At 35.7% G+C, this 22,138-nt stretch overlaps 2 protein-coding genes across 4 annotated transcripts; both read left to right on the top strand.

Moving 5' to 3' along the window:
- Positions 1–3,835: 3,835 nt before the first annotated feature.
- LOC130614136 (steroid 17-alpha-hydroxylase/17,20 lyase-like) lies at positions 3,836–7,555 on the top strand. The gene is made up of 4 exons (XM_057435543.1): positions 3,836–3,959; positions 4,810–5,090; positions 5,772–6,020; positions 6,214–7,555. The coding sequence occupies exons 2-4, from the start codon at positions 4,817–4,819 to the stop codon at positions 7,176–7,178; spliced, it is 1,488 nt and encodes a 495-aa protein (XP_057291526.1). The 5' UTR covers positions 3,836–3,959; positions 4,810–4,816; the 3' UTR covers positions 7,179–7,555.
- A 2,820-nt stretch (positions 7,556–10,375) lies between these two features.
- Positions 10,376–18,619, top strand: LOC130614135 (steroid 17-alpha-hydroxylase/17,20 lyase-like). 3 transcript variants are annotated; one of them, XM_057435540.1, is made up of 4 exons: positions 10,376–10,841; positions 15,668–15,949; positions 16,537–16,785; positions 17,524–18,619. In XM_057435540.1, the coding sequence occupies exons 2-4, from the start codon at positions 15,676–15,678 to the stop codon at positions 18,507–18,509; spliced, it is 1,509 nt and encodes a 502-aa protein (XP_057291523.1). In that variant the 5' UTR covers positions 10,376–10,841; positions 15,668–15,675; the 3' UTR covers positions 18,510–18,619. The 3 variants fall into 3 exon arrangements, with proteins under 3 accessions (XP_057291523.1, XP_057291525.1, XP_057291524.1); XM_057435542.1 differs by having other exon boundaries at positions 10,376–11,064; XM_057435541.1 differs by having other exon boundaries at positions 10,376–14,417.
- Positions 18,620–22,138: the final 3,519 nt, after the last annotated feature.

The raw sequence follows: 22,138 nt of genomic DNA, 5'->3' as shown, positions 1-22,138 counted from the left end.
CATGGCTAGACATGGCTAAGCATGGTATGGTGCCGGATTTGTTGTGACTTGCTGTGACGTCACTGCATTGCGTGCACGCGACTGCGCCAGAAGTAACTTTTCTCTATCTCTCTATCCTCGCAGTCAGATAGTAATGAGCTTGAGCGCTAACGTTAAAGTCTCCAAAAATAACATGCACATCTGTATTTTCAATTGCTCGAGATAAATCATTGCAAAAAAGGTGTAGAAGTTTACTTTTCTATAAAATAGCAAGGCATTGAAAATGATGATGCAAATTTTAACAGGATAATTCCTGGCCCTAACTGATAATCATAAACATGCATGGTATCTTTTAAAACCCAATAAGATGCTTCGAAATTTGTCAGGGTTGCAATTATGAAGTGCACCAAAATTTGCTACGCAATTATTCGCACTTTCGTTAATAATATTTGGGAGCAACTGTGTTTCTGTCAAACAAGAAATATTATTTAGCAAAGTGTATCATCAGAAGCAATGTGTGGAGATGGCGAGTAATGATCTACAATTTAATAGTGTTATAGTTATGTGTTTTTAGATGGAACACAAGAATTTTGCACCGGTTGAAATTTACATCCTTTCCTTAATCAATCATAATCCAATGTAACTCGTGAATCAGATTTTATTGCAGAATCACAAAACGTGCCAGTTAAGAACATACCATTTAAAGACTTAACTCTGCTTTGAGCAAGATGCATCTGACTACAATTGAATGGACGTTGTCTTTCTAAATTAAAGCTTATAACAACTTTATCCAATGTTAAACGTTAAACTATCTGTACTGTGCGGGTTTAGAATAACATGAGTGGAAATTGAGTATGCCTTACTAGAGTTAATGATTCTTTGTTAACTTTAAGTTTTATTTTTACTTCTGTTCGTTCAATTGGTACACATCTATTTGATCTTTCAAAGACATACCAGCAATACCAACCTGGGAGTCATCAAATTTGGAAACATGAATTTTGTTTTTTACATCCATATGTTTAACTGTTGCTACCATTTATTAATTTGTCGGCAATATCGATGCTGACTGTTAGCATTACTCTAGCCCCAACTTTGAGTTTATTACGTAGCAAAACCTCCTATTTCACTCTAGTTTCGATTTAATCCTTTGTCTATTATATTTTTGGAAATCTTCTGTGGCGGTTGGTCAATGGATTGTTTACTGAAACAGATTGCATCCACAGATTCTAGCATTATATTGTTGTGCACTTTAGCAGGTGCATTCTCTGCAAAAATATGAAGTAAATTTGAGGGATAAATAAAGTCTGTCCCAAAAATGATTCTAGATTATAACTTATTCAGTACTAAGATCGGCCAATCTGACATTATTTATCTTTTCGTCTCATTACCTAAGTAAGCCTAAAGAGTTTCCCTAAATGCACTAAGTTAATCCAGTCCTTCTTAAAATCTGCATATACAGAGCGTTGCCGTACTGGCGGCAGCTGAAAAATCACCACATGCAGTAACTGTAATACCTGTAAATGGAATTCCATCCTGACACGCAAATATTTCTAACCGTAGGTGGATATGAAATAACTGCAATTTACCTTATTCCATGATATTAACGAGTCAATAAATTAACGCGAACTAAATTAACGGTCATGAAATTAACGCGGTTTAATGAGATTAATTAGAAAAAGGCATTCAATTAACGTGGTTGAGCAAGGTTGTTTTCAAAAAGGCATTTGATTAACGCGAACTTGAGAATACTAGTCGTTAGACCGTGGAAAAATCCACGGGTTCGCCCGTCTTTTTTGTACCGCATTGTGTGCGTCTCGCTACTTGCGCAGCTAAGCTACCATTTTGCGTGACAGACAGACAGACAGACAGACAGACAGACAGACAGACAGACAGACAGACAGACAGACAGACAGACAGACAGACAGACAGACAGACAGACAGACAGACAGACAGACAGACAGACAGACAGACAGACAGACAGACAGACAGACAGACAGACAGACAGACAGACAGACAGACAGACAGACAGACAGACAGACAGACAGACAGACAGACAGACAGACAGACAGACAGACAGACAGACAGACAGACAGACAGACAGACAGACAGACAGACAGACAGACAGACAGACAGACAGACAGACAGACAGACAGACAGACAGACAGACAGACAGACAGACAGACAGACAGACAGACAGACAGACAGACAGACAGACAGACAGACAGACAGACAGACAGACAGACAGACAGACAGACAGACAGACAGACAGACAGACAGACAGACAGACAGACAGACAGACAGACAGACAGACAGACAGACAGACAGACAGACAGACAGACAGACAGACAGACAGACAGACAGACAGACAGACAGACAAATCCACGGTAGTGAAGCGGTCCTCTCTATTACAAGGCGGTTTGAGAATCGAAATAAAATTTTTGTTGTTTGAAGGACAATGCTAAAAATTTGAAAATTTTGGAAAACCTGATCAAGTATAACATATTTCCTTATTGGCGAATTTTGTGTCTGGCCTATCAACATAACGATCTAACATATTTCTTTTAAACACATCACAGTTATCTTCAGGAAACTTATCAATTTCATCCTTGCTACGACATATTCTGTATTGCTTGTCTGGAAATTGGCATTGGCAAATAAAACTGCTAGGAATGTTTTTTTTTATGGCAAAGTTCTGGCATTACTAAATGTACAGCTTCCTGAACAGAGCACTCCCTTCTTGTAGTAAAGCTCTTGCAATTAATCTCATTTGCTCAGAATATGACTTATTTGAATTGGAAGCTTCCATTATAGCTTCGTAGTGATTAAATACTGGTTGGGTATCAATATTTGTTTTTCATGCCCTAAGATCGTCATCAAAGTAGTTAAATAATAATAGTTGAAGCCATTTTTACATTTTTTTTATAGCAGCAATGCATATGGAGATAAAGTTGCGGTGTATATGGCTTTTTATAAGAGATTTATTTATTTATTTGCCGAAACGCATTCAGAAAATTGCACCATTTGTCCCTTTTTTGTAGTCTGCTCTTTTGGTTTTGAACTTTCTTCCAGCACCAAAATGTTGATATTTAATCATTTTAATCGTCACTTTTATAAAACCTAAGAATAGATGATTTACAAACTTTTGACGACACTCAGAACTTTGTGCTTAAACACCACTGTCTTGAAGCAATTCACAAAAAATATTCAACGACACCCAAAAATTTGTACTAAGCACCACAGTTTACATATATTTAGAGTTTTATGAGCACACACCGTTCTTTAAAATTCTCCAAGTCCTGAAATAATGCTGCTTTGATTAATTTGCACGCAGTGCTAAACACTGTTTAACAGCTACATATATATTTATAGTTTTATAAGCGCAATGCTGTTTCAAATTCTTAAGGTCCTGAAATAATTTTCCTTTAGTTTCTTTAGTTTTGATTCAATCTACACCAAATTTAAATTATTTGACATTATTCCTTTAAAAATCAAAAACCTCGAAATCAAATGGTTTTAAGGTCCAAGTATTCAAACTTAATGCATTTTTAAGAGCCTAGATCTTAAGACATTCTTTTAAAAATCAAAAGCCTCAATGTCGACCCGTTTTATAAAAAAGATTTTTTACCACCTCGGCTAGTTTTTCATGTAATCTCGCACATGAATTGTGAATTGCTAGGAGACGAAGAAAGGCTTAACCAAACGCACATTCCAGCGGATTGTGTGAAATAAGAGGAAAAAATCAGCAAAATCGTTTTTTAAAGGCAAGATTAAAGCGATTGTTTTGATTTGTTTGTGAAAAGATTAAGATAACAAAGCCTATTATGATGGGTATACAATGATTCATAAAATAGTCTGAACACAGTGGAGAGTTTCCATTAAAATGACAAACATCTGAGAGAAAGCTGTATAAATCATTTTTTTAAAAAAAATCGTGTTATGCTCAATCTACATCTTTGCACAGAAAGAACAGGATAAAAGAGGTAACAGTTTTATCAAGTCGTAATGTAGTTCTCACACGGAAGAAAAGCGGTAATGAGCTGGACTGTTTTTGCCGCCGATAATCTGACGAAAATCACCAGTTAACTCAACCTCGTTCCCAGGGCTTTTTTGTCACTCAACGACGCTGCATATTCATCAATAGGTCTGACGAAAAAGACATTCGTCTAGCTGACTGATATGCAAAAAAAACAGGTCCTGGGATCGAGGTTGCTATTAACTAAAACTACGAGTAACTCAAACTCGTCCTCAGAACTCCTTTTCCCTTTTTTATATGTTTATATTACATTTTTGTATCGTCCTCAATATAAAAAAGCAAAAAAGGAATCCTAAGGACGAGTTCGCAGGTAACTCTAAAACAATCTTGTCCCCATGGCTCCTTTTTCTCCTCGGAAAGCAAAAAAAAGAGCTGTGGACGGCCCTAAGAATTTAAAACCATATTCCTATCTCCTACAGCTAACCTCTTGACCTAATTTTTCTAAAAATAAATGAATTGATAACAAGCTAAAGAGTATTATTTGATGTATTACGTGTTCCTTAGATGCATTTTTTTTTTCTAATAATTGATTCATTGCGTCTATTTTTCAATTTATTTCGTGAATTAATCATGCATTAATTGCATTAACTCGCAAATAAATGTGTTACGCGTATTGGTCATGCAATACGTGTATTACCTCGCAAATCAATGTGTTACGTGTATCGATCATGCAATGCGTGAATCACCTTGAAAGGTATGACGCTCTACTATTAATTGTTCTATCCACTGCATAAGTAAACTCCTTGATACTCTTTCAAATTAATAGCATTATTAGTAATAACTATGTTTTCTTTTAGATTCAACATGATAGTCGAAATCTTTGTTGCCATTCTCACTCCACCTTTACTTTACGTGTTGTCCACCTATCTTTATCATCTATGGGAACTTCGCAAGTATCCAGCTGGTCCGTTCCCTTTACCTATCATAGGTAACCTTCATCAACTTGGTAAGAAGCCTTATGAATCACTTGCTGAATTGTCGAAAATCTATGGAGACGTGTTTGGCATCAGCTTTGGTATGACACGGGCGGTAATTGTGAATACTATTGAATCAACCAGAGAAGCACTTATCACGAAAGGTAGGATTTGCTTAACATTTTGAGATGGTTCTTGCCCCGCGCAGTTTTCAAAATGGCGGCCTCTTAAATAAAACCTAAAATATTGCACACTATAGTCGAATAAGAAAGCTAATATGATCACTACGTCGCAATTGGTGACCACAAATATCACGCCAGTCAATATGGTCACTCCAGCTAAAATGGTCACTCCAGCTAAAATGGTCACTCCAGCTATAGTCAATGCAGCTAAAATGGTCACCCAAACTAAAACAGTCACTCCAGCTTAAAACGCTACTTCACTTATAGCCCACTGCAGCAAAAATGGTCACTTCAACTAAAGTGGCCAATGCAACTCGGTGAATGCTCGGCAAATGTGCCTTAAATGGCCAGTACAGTTGAAATGGCCTGCTGGCGACTACACTGTAGCTGAAATGGTCGTAACTCTGAGGCGAGAAAATAATAATTGCGTTTCCCGCCCCTTTAAAACCCATTCGTGCCACGGACTTTATTTTATCAAATTTTATGTATTTTCCCAATTTTTTTCCCGGCGAAACCTAGTTTGCTATCGCGGAGATACTAAATTAGAGCCCTTTCCCCAAATTTCATTCCCAGGGCATTTTGTGTAACTTACTTTTTTGTTGTTGGGGAAACCAAACTTTAATATAACAAAATGTAGTGACATAGTATTATATTTTTTAACAGGAGAACAATTTGCTGGAAAACCACAAACAATCTACACACTCGAATTTCTCTCTAGAGGATACTTAAGCATAGCTTTTGCAAACTATGGTCCTGTGTGGTCAACCTTACGAAGATTTAGTCACACTTCATTTAAAATGTATGGTGACAACGTCGATCAGTTAATGAACTTGACAATCAAGGAAAATGATGACCTTCATAACAGATTAAACACTTTGAAAGGGAAACCAATTGATGTCAAGAACGATCTTGGTAAATGATGGCTATGTTGTCTTATAATAAATGATTTTGCTCCACAAAATTTTACTTCTATCTCCTGGGTCCTTAATACAAAGGCGATAATAGTTGGAAAACTATCTAAAAGAATCTCCAAATTACTAGGAATTGTTACCGGGAGAGATGTTTTTGAAAAGTTGTATTTCAGAAATTTTTCTTTGTTCTTTAGGCTTATCGATATTGAACATCGTTTGCGGTGCCGTATTTGGACGCCGTTACGCACGGGACGATTCTGAATTTAAAGACATTGTTAATTATGTGCTATTAGTAGATAAAGGTTTAGCTAGCAGCTTTATCTTTCTATCATTTCCGTGGTTAAGGTATTTTCCGAACCCAGCTTTTAATAAAATTAAAAGAGGGGTGGAAATCAGAGATCCTTTATTAAAAAGTAAGTTAGCACAACACAGAAGTTCGTTCGATGGAGAAAGTGTGCGAGATTTAACTGACGCATTAATAAAAGTTACGTCAGCCGAAGAAAGATCCTCTTTCACGGAGGATTATCTTGAAATAATTATGCACGATGTGTTTGCAACTTGGTACGCAGCAGTGTTGACAACGATGGAGTGGCTCATTCTCTATATGCTTCATTGGCCTCAATACCAGGGGGAAATGTATCAAGAAATAATTCAACATGTTGGAACTGACCGCTACCCAGATTTAAATGACTGTCCCTCACTCCCCATGATACAAGCCTGTATCCATGAGACTTGGAGGTTTTCTTCGCTGCATCCATTAGGTCTACCACATACATCTACCCAACAAAGCAGCATTGGAGGGAAAGACATTCCGAAGGATACCGTTATAGTCTTCAACGTTTGGAAAATAAACCAAGACAGAAACCATTGGAAGAATCCGGAAAAATTTGATCCCACTCGATGGCTAGATGAAGAAGGTAAATTCAATGCCGGTCAGCATACCAGCTTCATAACATTCTCTGCTGGGAGAAGAAAATGTTTGGGAGAATCATTCGCCAAGAATCAATTGTTTGTTTTTTGCAGTCGCTTGTTCAGAAATTTTAAACTGGAGAATGTTCCTGATGTTCCATTGCCTAGTTTGGAAGGGGAATTAAACGTTACGTTGACCCCAGTGCCATATAAAGTTATGTTTACACCAAGGGAAAACAATCTTATCTGATCTTTATTTGTTTTAAAATGACTCTGTACCTTTAACCTCCATGCTTGCACGTTGAATTTAAATACATCATTTATAAAAATATTTTTTATAATAATATTAAGCTGGTATTTACTCAAAATATTTTGGGTAAGCGAGTCTAAGTCTTCGTAATAGGTATATCATTGCAAACAGTAAGGTTCCATTGACGTAAACAGAGTTCTAAGTATTTTTCTGTGATTTTTTACACCGGTTCTTGAATAAAAGTTTCACGAATAGAACTTTAAATTGGTCAAGATTTTTATTTATTGATCACGGAATAGTCAAGAAATTGTATTTTTAATTTTTTGCTTAAAAAAAAATAGATTCAAAAACAACAGTCACAAAACTGTGCCTCTTTTTCTTTAAATTAATCAAGAATACATCAAAAAATAATTATTATGGATATACAACCTCGTTTCAAGTTTTTTTTCACTTTTTCATATTGGGTTGGCTTACAATATCCAACCCTCCTAGCAATATCTTAAACCTTTGACTTCGAACCAAGTATATTTTGGCGTCAAAGAAGCCGAAACACTGGACATGCCATATGTCAGCCAAAACTTATGACTCAAGCATAAGTTACCTCTATTCGAACCGTATACAAAGGCATTAAATTTTTATCATAGTGATATCGCACAGCTTATGCGTTGTGACGATGAGTAGCCAGAAATCATGTTGGCGGATAAAGGATTATTGGCAAAAAACAAAAGAAATTTTAAATTTTTTTTAGAAAAAAAACTGAGGCCAAACAGTGTTGTTAAACTTTCTACTCATCAAAGAACAGAGACTCCGTGCGTAAACTATATAGTGTCTAAATACTTTCTGCATCTCCAAACCAGGGTGAAAGGACATACATATTTTCGTTAATTAAATCTCTTTCTATTTTAAGGTCTTGTTTTAAAACAAGTAGGTAACGATCAGTGTGTGGACAGTCCACACAACCGGCATACGAAGATATAATATATCTGCGAACCAGTTTTTTGTGAGTTTTTAGTTAACCAGATACGCGCAACCTCGTCCTCAGGGTTCTTTAGGTTTTTTATTTGGACCCCAATATGAAAACCTAAAAAGCCCTAGGGACGAGGTTGCAGATACGTTATGAGTGAATATATTTTTGCAGACTTTTTTACGAAATAGATAGACAAACAAAGACGCGAGATCGTCAGAAAGAATAAAAGCTTGTGGTTATAAACCATGTTAATTTGTACTCTTATTTTTACTCAATATTTTTACGCATTCAGATGTGTTTACCGATTAACATCCATAAAGACAATTTATTCCAACAAAACAGACGCTGACGCAAATTTTTCACACGGAAATTTTAATTGTCACGTCTTTACACATAAATCAACCTTATTTCCAGGGCCTTTTTTGCTTTTTTAATATTGAAGCGAAAATAAACTCTGGGAACGAGGTTGCACGTAAACCTGCCATGATTTGTATTAAATTATGCTTGTAACCAACTTCGTCGCTAGGGCTAACTCTAATGTAAGTATATTAATAATGTAAATATGTTGAAGACGCAGAAAAGCCCTAGCGACGAGGTTGGTCAACAAAATAATTTTAAACGAACTGTTCTGTAATCTTAATAGTTATTTTTATTTTTTATGTGGTAAACCTCACTAATTTTAAGGGATATACCTTGTATACTGTTTCCAGGAGGGACTACAAAGGCCACTTTAGGGTGTGAAGCTCCAATTTGAACAACGGAAACCTTTAAAATTTTTTCTCATCTGCACATGGATCTTATGTGGGTGAACTGAACACTCTAATGACTGAGCTACCGACTCGCGAAACGTAACAAAAAAGATGCTAAGTAGTTTCGATAAAAAACCTTTGAACTGTCCGATCTGATAGCGTGACAATATTTTAGTAAGTTATCCTAACGTTTCCGTTTTCATACTTAACGTGCTGTTCTAATTTATGTCATTCCACATGTGATCATCGTAGTGTCCAACTTGTTAATTACACACGCGACGATAATACACTTCTTTTTCTGCAATTATGTTGTTGAATAGGTTAAAGAGGTAATAAATATCGAAGTTTTGACTTCTAATTTCGAATGCATCGAACAAGAGGTTTCTCTTTTGGGTGACACAACCTAGTTTTCAGAGAAATTGTTCCTAGCAATTGGACAGAACCGTCCTATTGCAAAAACCTAACAAGTCCTGGAAACGAGGTTGTAACGATTATTATTACAGCTGACAAGAAATTTGAGGGCAAGAAGTTGAACATTTTTGGGTAGTGTTTTTCCTTTATACATTTACTATCTTAATCAATATATAAATGATATACAATCTCGTCACCAGTATTTGAAAAGAATTCGGAAAATGTTAAGGAGGTCCTGGAACTAGGTTGGGATTGCAGTCATTTTTTTGTAATAGTTTTTTCATTCCGTTTTTTTTATACGCACTAGATTTACAAAAACGTTAAAAACGGACCACCCAATAAAAAGGAAACTCGTGAAGTCAAAAAGCAGTTGGTGGCAAGAGCAAGAAGGGGAAGCAGGAAAGCGGGGGCTCCTTATTTAATAACTGCAACCTCATCTCCAGTGTTTCGTTGTCTAAATTGTACTTCATTAAGAAACTATTGCATCTAAAGTTGTAGTTGAGTTTAAGACATATTTTGAAGTGGACTCTTCTCTAGGGTCTTTGAAAAAAAAGTGTAATCTGGTTATGTAAATAAATGAAGACCATAGAGACTACTGAAAACGTATGTGTAAACGAGACAAGAATCTTTCTTAGTCACCACCTCTCTGTTCCTCCATCATTGTCCCCAGTCTTACTTTGGACAAAATTGCATGTTTATGTTGTCAATATCCTACGTTTAAAAATGCAAAAAAAGCCAACATTCTAAAAAATCACAAGTAATTTAAAAATTGGTCAGTTGAATTGATAGAAATTCCATAACCGGTCTTTACATGATATGATACTGGCAATAAAACTCTGTTATCAAATCGTAACACAAAGAAACTTGTTCGTTGACAATTCTTTTAAAATGGGTTAATTAATTATCCTTTTAGTTCACGTTGTTTCCAGGGCCTCTTGCCCGTCTCGCTATGTAGATATAAAACAAGCCCTGGAGACGAGGTTCCTTTTAGCCTTATTTTAATAAAAGACTAAAAAAACAATATTTACTCAGCTTTATTTATGTCGAGTCATCATAACTTTTATTTGTTTACATGTTTCAATAAACATGGCTGCAATCAACATCAATATGAGAGATTTACATGAACATGGGAATAGTGTTCTTTCTGAAGCGCATAAAGGCTATTAAAAAAATATGAAAGTTGGATGATGTCCATAACATTTTTTCAATCACTTTATAATTAAAAAAATCGTCATTTCTCATCAATACAATTACATTAGAAACAGCTTTGAAACAATATAAGGAAGGCACTTTTAAAAAATACTTAAAAACAGAAAACAAGACTTTGGGCAGAGGCGATTTGCATAATATTATTTTTAGTTTAAAATTATCCAATGGTGTTTAAACTTAAAAAATGACGGAAATCTTTTTCTTTTCGACAATTATGAGAATTATTCCGGATTAGCTATATTGAATGATTATAATTGAGAATCTTGGTAGGTGGTCAATATTGTTAGGCAAGGTTGAAAACAAGACGGATTGATAATATACAGAAAGGTATTATTTTTATCTTTAGTTACCAGGATTAGCTTAAGTTTTATTTACAAGTAGTCTGGTAATGAAGTGTGGTTGTTATTAATTTTTGTGTGTACTGAAAACTTTGCCTAAGCCGTCCTGCATTGAGGGATTAGAAATGTCAGTTTTGTAATTAATTCAACTTGAACAAAAGTAAAAACGACCGTGCATTGACGCAACCTCTGACCTTACAAAGAATCATCTGGTGAGATATTTTATATGTTTATTATTTATTTCTATATCAAACAATTATTTACATAAATATTATCATGAAAATATATCGCAGCTTCGTATAAATGGAATATTAAAACTAATTATTAGAGTTTTGATAAATGGTGATATAATTGTCTGCTTTGCGAATAGCTCGATTAACCAGTCTTCTTTAATATTAGTCTTGCTTACCCAAGACTCCAACCTTGTTCTAATATTTAGAAAATCTATGCAACTTTAACTTAAATTTACTCACAACAACTTTGTTTTCAGGTCCCTAGAAAAAAAATAAGGATGAAGTTTACAATGACGCACCTCATTTGTTAGCAGGTTCTACAAAATTTGGATAAACTTTCTGTAAATTCTGTATTTTACAGACTCAATTGGTGCTTACTTCAACCTCGTTTTTAGGGCTTGTTGGGATTTTTATATTACTTATATTGTTCAGGCCGTCCAAATATAAAAAGCCTAACAAACCCTGGGGGCGAGGTTGTACTTACTTGTTGCTTGTTGCCGATTTCTTTAGGAGGACCAAAATCCACGTGTTCTCTGGCTTAGTTAGGTTTGTACCCACCTCTCCCCTAGGACTTTTTGTCTCTAATTGGCGTTGCGCTTATTAATAGGTCGTTGTCCGATATACAAAAAGAGACAACAGGTCCTGGGATCAAGGTTAAAGTTTGTGCGACAATCGAGATCAATCTTCCGTGTTGGGAGCTATTGCAGTTCTCTCTTCTTCTTTTTATATAAATACTCACTTCAGTGTGACTGTTGCTTACAAGCTATCTCGTTACCAGGGCTTTTTCGCCTCTTGGTATGTTTTATAGCCAGCGTGCACATCAGAAAGTGAAATTGGTCTACTAGTTGCTTCGTTTTAGGAAAGATTACGGCCTCGTGTTGCTTGTAAAAAAAGCGCATTACCAAATCACAACCTCGTCCGCAGGGTCTTGTGACCCCTGAGCCGTTATTACGGAGTGGCCTTCGTCGCCTCCGCTACCAGCCTCCATCAACAAGGCAAAATGCCCTGAGAATAAAATTGGTCAAACCAGTCTATTAGAATTCGATTTAGGTATCAGGGAAGAATTTGGCAGGAAAGCTAAAAAATCTGGACGAACACGGGTAATTCGTTACAAGGTTTGTGATATACTGTGATAAATGTTCGACTTTGTGCTAAATAACCCTCATGCACCTTTTCTACTAAATTTAAACCATTTTCAGCAACTGAGGCAGCTGAATTTCAAGTCCGTGTAGGCAACATGAAAAGATTTTTGTTTGACATTCTCGAATAGACGTCTGATGAGGAGCACGTTTTTATATTATATTATGTGTCTAATGACAACGCTTGAACTTTAATAATTTCAATTCAGTTGTTAATTGTGATTTTGTTTATGGATTCCAAGTACAGTGAAACCTCCTTAAAGCGGACATTCTGTAATACGGACCCCTCCCTAAGACAGACAGAAAAATTTGACGATCCTAGACGATTTGCTAATAATAAAACCTCTCAAAAAAGAGGACAGTCCAAAGCGGACAACTCCTTCATGCTAGTTCTGCATGACTATTTCTTTCATATTTACCTCTAAGAATCGAATAAAAAAACACATTTTGTACCAGCTGTATAACCTTGTAATCATTTTCAGTCTTGTTAGGTTTTTATATTTTTACCCTACTACCTAAAATGTCCAAAAGAATTTAGCAAAGTTTTTCTCTTAGGGCCAAATTGTCCTTGTTTCTTTGCCTAACTGGGGGAGGGGAAAAGGGTAATATTGTCATGCCTAATGGATTTCCAACTTTCGGGTAGAATTTTTTCCACGTTTGTCGGCAAAAAAAGGAAAACCTCTCCAATCTGTTGTCTCTTAAGTGCCCTAACTTAGGCGTGAATAAATGTTTCAGAAAAATTCCAAATTTAAATCAACCAATAAACACAAAGTAATTTCACAGAGTAAACCCCAAATTCACTTGACCAGTGTGGAGAAAGTCCGAGCCCACACCCACATTTGTCACCTCATTTTGTGCTATAGTGGATTGAGACAAGCCTTAACGCAAGAAAGTCAACAAGCAACAAGTGAGCCACAATCGAGCCTGTATAATAATAGAACTTAACATTGAGCAATAACAAAAACGTTTTTCTTTTTTTAAGCGGTCCACCGCTGTTGAAAAATTTGTGGTAACTTTACTCAGCATCATAAAGTTTTTGATAGGCATATGTTAATTCTTTTCGCATGTTTCAGTTCTTAATTGATTGATTTTTGGATTTATTCTCAAAGCCATAAAAACCCTCTACATAAAAAGCTGTGCCTATACCCCTGGCAACATAAATATATTGTATACGTCAGTTTTTAATTACTAATATTACCATGTCTTTTGGGATAATTAGAATATATTAAGAGGAATTTATTTAGTACCAAAACAATTAATTAATACTAATAACAGAGGTGGTTTTCCATAGAAACAAATATTTAAACAAGCTCTGATATTTGCCGAAAAATCGTCAAGACTCTTGACTTGAAAATGGGATAAAAATTAGTAATATATGGTTTCCGGTTCGAATCCCCACTCCGGCGCACTTTAAATGCAGTGTTGCCAGCTCACTTTGTACCATGCACTGAACGCTAACCGGCTTGTGTGGCAGGCAAGTAGGTTAGAGCAATGCTATACGTAATTCTGGCGGTAATATAACATAGTTACAGTCGGAGGGGAGGGAGAGCCAAAGAGCAATGCTATACGTATCTCTGGCGGTAATATAGCATAGTTACAGTCGAAGGGGAGGAAGAGCCAACCGTTAGGATGGAATCCCCAAGGGCGTTAAAACTTCCCGCTACTTACTTACTTAGTTAATAACTTACTTAGATATCTAAAAATATCAACGATATCAATGCCAATGAAAATAGTCTGAGGTGGATTATTAATGCAAAAAATATTTTCATTACAAAGTGGACACTTGGGTTTCATCATGTACGCCAAAGAATTATAAATATAAAATATAAAACTGAAAAAAAAACAAAAACGGTCTAGCACTCTATGACTGACGTTAAAAATGACTAAAATAAAAGAACATAAATAAATGAAATAAACATGAATATAAAATCTCGCAGAGGGATGATAAGATAGGAAAAAACAAAACAATAAAAACTGCGTTACCTAATTAACTATCAACTATACCTGTTGTGTGCACCCAAAACCGGATGCTGTGGCGATGACGTCATAACGTGGGCAAGTATTTCAATGAGGTACTTAAGTTTTAAATACAAGCAAAGCAATAATATTGAAATTCTTTGAGTTTGTGGAAGAGAGAGAAAGAGAGAGAACGTTAGAAATGCATAGAAGGATGAAAAAGAGTTCGTAAAATTGGTGAGCATTTTTTCAGTTTTGTGCAATCTATATTTCTTATCTTGTACGTCTTGCATGTGATTCATGTAAATTGGCGCAAGCTACTTTCGACAACTATATTTTAAGATTGAAAAAGGAATTCAGTTGCAATGAGATTGCAAGTGTGTGCAAAGCACTTTGCTGAAAGAAAAAACAACAACAATAACAAAAACAATAACAACAACAATAACAATAACAGCAATAAACTCAACATATTTTATATAAAATTAAAAATACCAAACTTCTAAGGAGGCTAATCATTACTTTTATTTCTCTATTTTTCTAAACTATACACTTATTGTCTTTAACCAAACTTCCTAGCCTGATTATATAAAAAGCTTATTCTTGAAAGGCTTATTCTTGAAATGATTTTTTATTTGAAAAAACAACTTTTTGTATTATTTTCACCGCAGTATTGAATCACAACGTCAGGAAAAAGCAAACTCGTCCTAACGAAAGAAAGAGACACAAGGAGCCTTGAGTACGAGGTTGACTCTATACTATAATGTAAAAAAGCAAAGGGATTCTGTGAACGGGGTTGGTTTATGCTGACAAGATAATAAAGCCGTAGTGAACAGAATAATGAGTAAAAAAACTCGCACTCAAGGCTCCTTGTGTCTCTTTTTTTCATTAGAACAAGTTTTTTTTTCTGGTGCTGTCATCTGATTTAATCGGTCGGTAGAGTAATTACGCAGTCATGATTGGTATGTTGTTAACACATTAATTGCATGTAATCCCAGTTAAAACAAAAAATACCAAAGCATAAATTTAAACTTATTGTTAAATATGTCATGTTATGATGCAAAATATCGCTGCTTTGTTTCCAGGCCTCTTTGTCTCTTTTATTCGAACAAAATTTTTCCCCGGAGGTACCAGCATATGAATTCAAATCTTATGTTATTTCTTCTTTTTTTTGATATGTAAAAAGTTTATTTCCTTACCGTTTATATGAGTTATGTATTGTTTCTTTTTAATATATCTTCAAGATAACGTAAATACTCGATTAAGCTCGATTAAGAACAAAATAAGACTAGTTTTCAACCTTATCCCCAGGGCTCTTTTACGCCTAAAACCTTGCAACCTTGTCCCCAGGGTTCTTTTACGCCTAAAAGAACCCTAGGGACGAAGTTGACTAATTTCAGGCCGAACATGTTAAAAGGACAAGAACACTTCAGACTAAAATCAAATAACATTTAATGCCAGTAAGTAAAAACTCTTGGTTTTTATTTTAGAACTCAACATGATATTCGAAATTTTTGTTGCCATTCTCACTCCACCTTTACTTTACGTGTTGTTCACCTATCTTTATCATCTATGGGAACTTCGCAAGTATCCAGCTGGTCCGTTCCCTTTACCTATCATAGGTAACCTTCATCAACTTGGTAAAAAGCCTTATGAATCACTTGCTGAACTGTCGAAAATCTATGGAGACGTGTTTGGCATCAGCTTTGGTATGACGCGGGCGGTAATTGTGAATACTATTGAACCAACCAGAGAAGCACTTATCACGAAAGGTAGCTTTATTCATGTCGAACTTTTCGGGTTTCGTATAGCGGACGTAGTGTGTCCAGGGGGCAGAGGGTTAGCGGGGAGGGTGAGAAGGGGAAGGCAGAGCGAGAAGAAAGTGATGACCCTCTCCGAAAACGACGATGGAGATATCTTATGGCTACAAAACTTGGCTGGAATGTTTGTTAACCCATTTTTTATTCTTTTGTATGTTACTATTATTTATCCATAACAATCTTTTCAGTTCCCAAGGGTCTGCGAAGAAGACTCTAAGGCTCTGCAAAGAAGACTTCGTGTCACCCTCGTCCCCAGGTTTTTTTGACTTGTTGATATGAAAGATGACATATCAAAAAGACAAAAAACCCTGGGGACGAGGGTGGAATTCGTGTATTTTATTCCCCATTTGAGCTACACACTCCATGCATATACCGTAAATGCTTAACTAGAAAACCGCTTAAAATATCGATTCTATTTTTATTTTGAACGGTACGCAAAAAGGAAAAATTTATAATTTTATAGTCCCTTGCATTTTTCAGGAGTCGAGCACACGAACTTCCGCACTAATAAACGCTCTACCACACGTCTTTTTTCTTAGGTGTTCACTTCGCTGGAAGACCAAGCAACATGTACACTGCAGAGCTAGTCTCCAGAGGATATATAAACATAGGCTTTGCAGACTATGGTGCAGTGTGGAGAATGGTTCGAAAGTTTGGCCATTCCTCTCTAAAGATGTATGGAGAAAATATGAAACATTTGATAGAAACTGTTTCTGCTGAGAATGAAGATTTTCATAAAAGATTGAAGGCTTTAAACGGAAAGCCAACAGAAGTTAAATATGAACTCGGTATGTTAGATATACATGATTAATCTTATTCCAGAAAATTAACAAATTCCCCGAATTCACGGTAACCTAAATACCCAGGACGTTAATAAGATATTATGAAATTTAAAATTTTACTGCTTTAGAATCACTGTATTAACCATACCTGTACTGTCCATGCGGAAGAAAAAGTTGTGCTGCGGACACATGAAATAGAAAACGCGATATATTTTTATCCACTTTGTTTCGACGGGCGAATTCCCGTAAAACTTTGTAATGGGCAAATTCGTGAATTTTTTCAAGGACTATTTCATAATCTAATGCTCGCTGTAGGTCTGCGTGGGTTCAGGGGTTCACGACTAGTATGTGCAATAAGCCTAATATACACACACGTATATTTCGTTCTTCTTTGTGATGTGATTTGTTGCAGAAGTTTTTAAAAAAACAAGAGGAACTGGTTGTAAATCAATGAACCTGTCTTCACTGTAGTAGCACTTTTCTATATAAAAAAAACATGTCCATCCAAATTTTTGCTTTTAACTTCTTAATTCGCGTTATTTTAATATTTTTTTTAACAAGTTGCGCTGAATCACGTTAATTAAATTCTTTTTCACAAGTTGTCGAAGGCATTCTCATTAATTTCCTTCGTGCTAATTTCGTGATCGTTAATTTCGTGCCTCGTTAATTTCCTGGAATAAAGTATCTAGATCTTATATTTAAAGCCGTGCCAAAGAGATAATATAATTGCTTTTTCTTTTAAAGGCTTATCAATATTGAACATAATTTCTGGCATGGTGTTTGGAGATCGATATGAACGAGATGATCCAGAGTTTAAGCAGTTAATAGATTTTGCTACTGATGTTTTTGCTGGGTTAGGTAATAGTGACGCTGTTTCTTTTCTACCATGGTTGAGATACTTTCCTTTGCCAGGTTTGAAAATGCTTAAACGTGCAATAAAAATCCGGGACGCGTTGTTAAAAAAGAAATTATTAGAACACAAAAAATCGTTTGATGGAGAGAATGTGCATAGTATAACCGATGCGTTATTAAAAGTTACGGCAGACAAAAAGATTATTAAAGAATGTGGTCAAACCTTCACAGACGATCACTTAGAGATGATTCTCAACGATGTCTTTGTAGGAGGGTATGAAACAACTTTAACAACTGTACGATGGAGTGTACTTTATTTGATTCACTGGCCTCAATACCAAGAGAAGATTTACGAAGAGATTATTAAAATTTCTGGAACTGACCGCTATCCAGATTTAAATGACCGCTCTTCGCTTCCTTTCACGCATGCGTGTATCAACGAAACTTTGAGACTGTGTTCGTTGGCACCATTAAGTGTTCCACACAAAGCTATTCAGGACAGTAGTATTGGAGGAAAAGCTGTACCAAAAGATGCTTTAGTCTTGTTTAACATTTGGAATATACACAATAATAAAAAATATTGGAAAGACCCTGAAACCTTTGATCCTACGCGTTGGTTAGATGAAAATGGGGAATTTGTTGTGGGGAGGCATATAAGTTATTTGCCTTTTTCAGCTGGAAGAAGGGTTTGTCTGGGTGAAAGTTTAGCTAAGCTGGAGTTATTTACTTTCTACACCCGTATGGTAAGAAATTTTAAAATTGAAAATGTTCCAGATGCGCCATTACCTACTTTAGATGGAAACATTGGTATCACATTATCACCCAAAAAGTTTAAAGTTGTGTTTACACCACGCGAGAATAACCTAATACAGAGTTAGAGAACTGTTCTATAGGATGCTTTGTAACTTGTTGTAAAATAAATTTTTTTTGTTGTTGACTAAATGTGTATAATGTATAATTCTGTCAACATTAAAAATAATATTATATACATCACCGTCAATATTAAAAAAATAGCTCCTATCAAAGGCTTGTGTAAAGGGAGCTTATTGTCTAATATTTTTTTGGGTGCAACACTGCTATTTGTGTCAAAAATGGTGTTTATAAAATCCTAACCTTTTGAAATTATGGAAGTTTGTAAACGTTAACTTGCATAGTGAGTCGATACAGCTGGCATATACTGGTATGGTCAGGGGTATCATGAACCCAAATGGGAATGATATCCGTCATAATCGGACTGTTTAAGTTGACACAAAAATGTCGCTAACTGGACATCTTGTTCCCCAGGGTTGCCTAATGTCAAAGCCGTCAACGCTTACTTGACGGCTAACAAGGTTCTTCAACGGCAGCCTCCTAATGTCAAAAGACTAGAACCACTGTGGATGAGATTACAACTAAACTAATTTGTTTTGGAAATTATAAACCTTAAAATAATGTAACAAATATGTCGTTTTTTGGGGAAAAAAAGATTTTGTGACGAATTATAAGCATCTCTGGGACTTGCAATGTCATGTATCGTGTATAAAATCTAGTATTTCGAGGTGGATTTAACCACGAAAAAGTTCTGGGTGGAAGCTAGTATTTCTAGGTGGATTTGAGCACGAAAAAATTCTGGGTTAAAGCTAGTATTCAGAGGTGAATTTGACCACGAAGAAGTTCTGGGTGAAAGCTAGTATTCAGAGTTGGATTTGACAACGAAGAAGTTCTGGGTGGAAGCAAGTATTTCGAGGTGGATTTGACCACGAAAAATTCTGGGTGAAAGGTAATATTCAGAGGTGGAATTGAAGAAGTTCTAAAGCTCCCTCTATGTCCATGATCTGTGTGATAATAAAATAATATACTATGTAAAATATTCTAGTTCAGTTTGCTATTTTAATCACCTTATAAACAAAACAAATAAAGTCGGAAAAAATGGGATGTAAAATTATGGATTTGCACTCAACCTCGTCCTAGGGGTTCTTGTCTTTTCGACATCGAGGTCACCGCTAGCGGCTTTAACATTCGGCGAAAAATCTTGAGGATGGACTTCTCATCAAAAATCACCCTCTTCAAAATTTTATGAGTGGTAAACAAATGGTACGCAATCTTGGACGAAGATTTTGAGACAAAGGCAGGTTTTTCCTCATTTTTCAAATGTGGACAAATGGGTGAAACAGTCAATGCTCTGCAGCTGGCAGGCTGCAATGTCGCTACTTTTGCACACACGTAGCCCAGGCAAAGTGCGTTGAGTAGATGCTAGTCACATTCTCCAGCACACCTAAACACCCAAATAACTCACGAAGGCCCCAAAAGTCGTGAAAAATGGCCATGCTTACGTCAGCAACAATTAGACATTTTAACATGACTTGGTAACCTGAGTCCTAGGTCTGCTTTGCATATTGACAAGTGGACGGTAACAAGTTAAAATATGCGTTTATATAATATAGAAACAGCCTACGCAATTACTTGTGGTGGCAATTCGAAATTCGTTGTCTTGTCTCAACATATTGTGAACAAGATTTTGCATATAGGTGAATATTTATCATAGCACATCCGTATTTCATTCTCAACAGCCGCACGTAGTTTAGTGGGTTTGTATGCGGCTCCCAGTTCTGGGGACTGCGGATCGAATCCCGCTCACTGCTTGGCAGTATGTTAGTGATGAACAAAGTAGTTCTTCTTCAATAAGATTTTACATACCTGGGTTCAAAAGGGATTTATTTCAGATTACTATGAAAAATTGTTATAGTATCGACAGGTAACTTGGAAACTGGTGCATGAACTTCAGATTTTTCGGTCAAACTTGCAGTCCTAAATATGCTATGGAAACAAAAATAAATGTCGCTGACAGGGACCAAATTTATATAAGTGCTCATGTGCCCAAATCGAGTCCTGTGGCTTTATTAGAAAAGTTACGGATTTAATTATGAAAAATTGAATATAAAGTATAAGTGAGAAAGTGTTTAAAAGAATCCAATTTATAAGAAATGATTAATTATAACTTTTAAAAGTCTTCTTATCACCTAAAATTAACCTAATAGAGGTGAAATTTTTCCCTGTGCTGGGTTTTTACAAGCCTTTTTTGTTACATGAGATATGGATATATAGAATTACATGATCGTAGGATATCCGTCCTGACTGCAGGTTTTGGAGTTTACGTTGATCGTCCACAGTTCACTAGCCGCCACGCTCTCGTGTTTATTTTGTGTACTTATAAAACTTATATTTAAAATATGATATGACTCTTGAATAGTTTAAATTTAAAATTTTTGCTTGTTTTCACCACCCAAAATTGATTTGAAATATGCTCTCAAGCGTAGGTGATAGTTGCCCGTTTCTTTATTTGAAAAACTTACCGTGCTTTATAGCTTTTGAAGGTAAAATAAAACCGGAACCGTCCATACAGGTTGGATTTAAGTTCTAATTTTCCTAACTTCTAAGAAATAACGTATATATAACGTCTTATATAATTATCATACTTATCAGCAATATCGTGACAAACACCCGAAGTAAAATAAGTATCGCGATCCTCGTGTACAGGATCTCCTGACCCCTGTGCATTTTTAAAGTCATTAAAAAAAGTAAATGCTCTAGAAACAAAATCTCGCGTCTGCTACTGAAGTTTGTCGAGAGAGTCGCATATCTGTTACACGAGGATAAGAATTTTCTATCCTCCTGAATCCCACAAATATCAAATATGTTTAAGATTATACATGGTCTGCGAAATACACAGGTTCTGGGTCTGGTTTTTAGGTAAAAGTAACTAGTAGAGAGGAGGGTATAGAAACGTATAACATGATTTAGCTTGGAGACCAACGCCAATCATTATTGCAGTATTTTTAAGGTAATCGAGTTAGCTGCAGATATTGTAGATAGTATCGATGGTCATGTATTAACAAGTATTGAAGAAGTTAAAAAGCCCAAAATCAAGAAATATCAGCCAAAATAAGTTAGCAAAAAAACATCCAAGGTTATAAAATCAATTCCAAAGGACAGCTTCGATAGAAAAATCTACTGTTTAAAAAGTGAGTCGAGAAAATAACTTAAACTAACTTTAGTTAGCAAAAAAAAGAACTTTGATCAGTATACCTAATAACCCTCGGTTTCGCTAGAGTGTTTATAAAACGCATGATATCTGATGAAAGAAACTTCGATACACTGCCTAAGTCTTAGCGGGTTGACATTCATCAATAAGATACATTAGGTTCTGCAAGTCGGGTTTTCTTCATCGGTACCTTGGTCTACAGCTCGGCAATTTTGACGCTTAAACACTTCAATATGTATTTAAGAAGAATTAATGACTTATACATCATGAACAATTAAAATATTTACCATAGGTACGTTTCTCTCACAATTATTGGAAATAATTTGTTCACCTGGTATTTTTTGTTTAAAAGACTGTTTTTCAAATTTTGATAGCGTCTAACTTTGTATTCATAAGCTTTTGTAAAGTTACTTTCATAATAAGAAGACAGTTCAATGACATTCAGTTCGTTGCCAATCTTTAATAAGATGTCAGGACGTGGGCCAT

The sequence above is a fragment of the Hydractinia symbiolongicarpus genome, chromosome 11 (genome assembly GCF_029227915.1).
Source record: "Hydractinia symbiolongicarpus strain clone_291-10 chromosome 11, HSymV2.1, whole genome shotgun sequence".
Classification (NCBI taxonomy): Eukaryota; Metazoa; Cnidaria; class Hydrozoa; order Anthoathecata; family Hydractiniidae; genus Hydractinia; species Hydractinia symbiolongicarpus.
The sequence above is the reverse complement of the archived record's forward strand: the minus strand, read 5'-3'. Positions and strand labels throughout refer to the sequence as shown.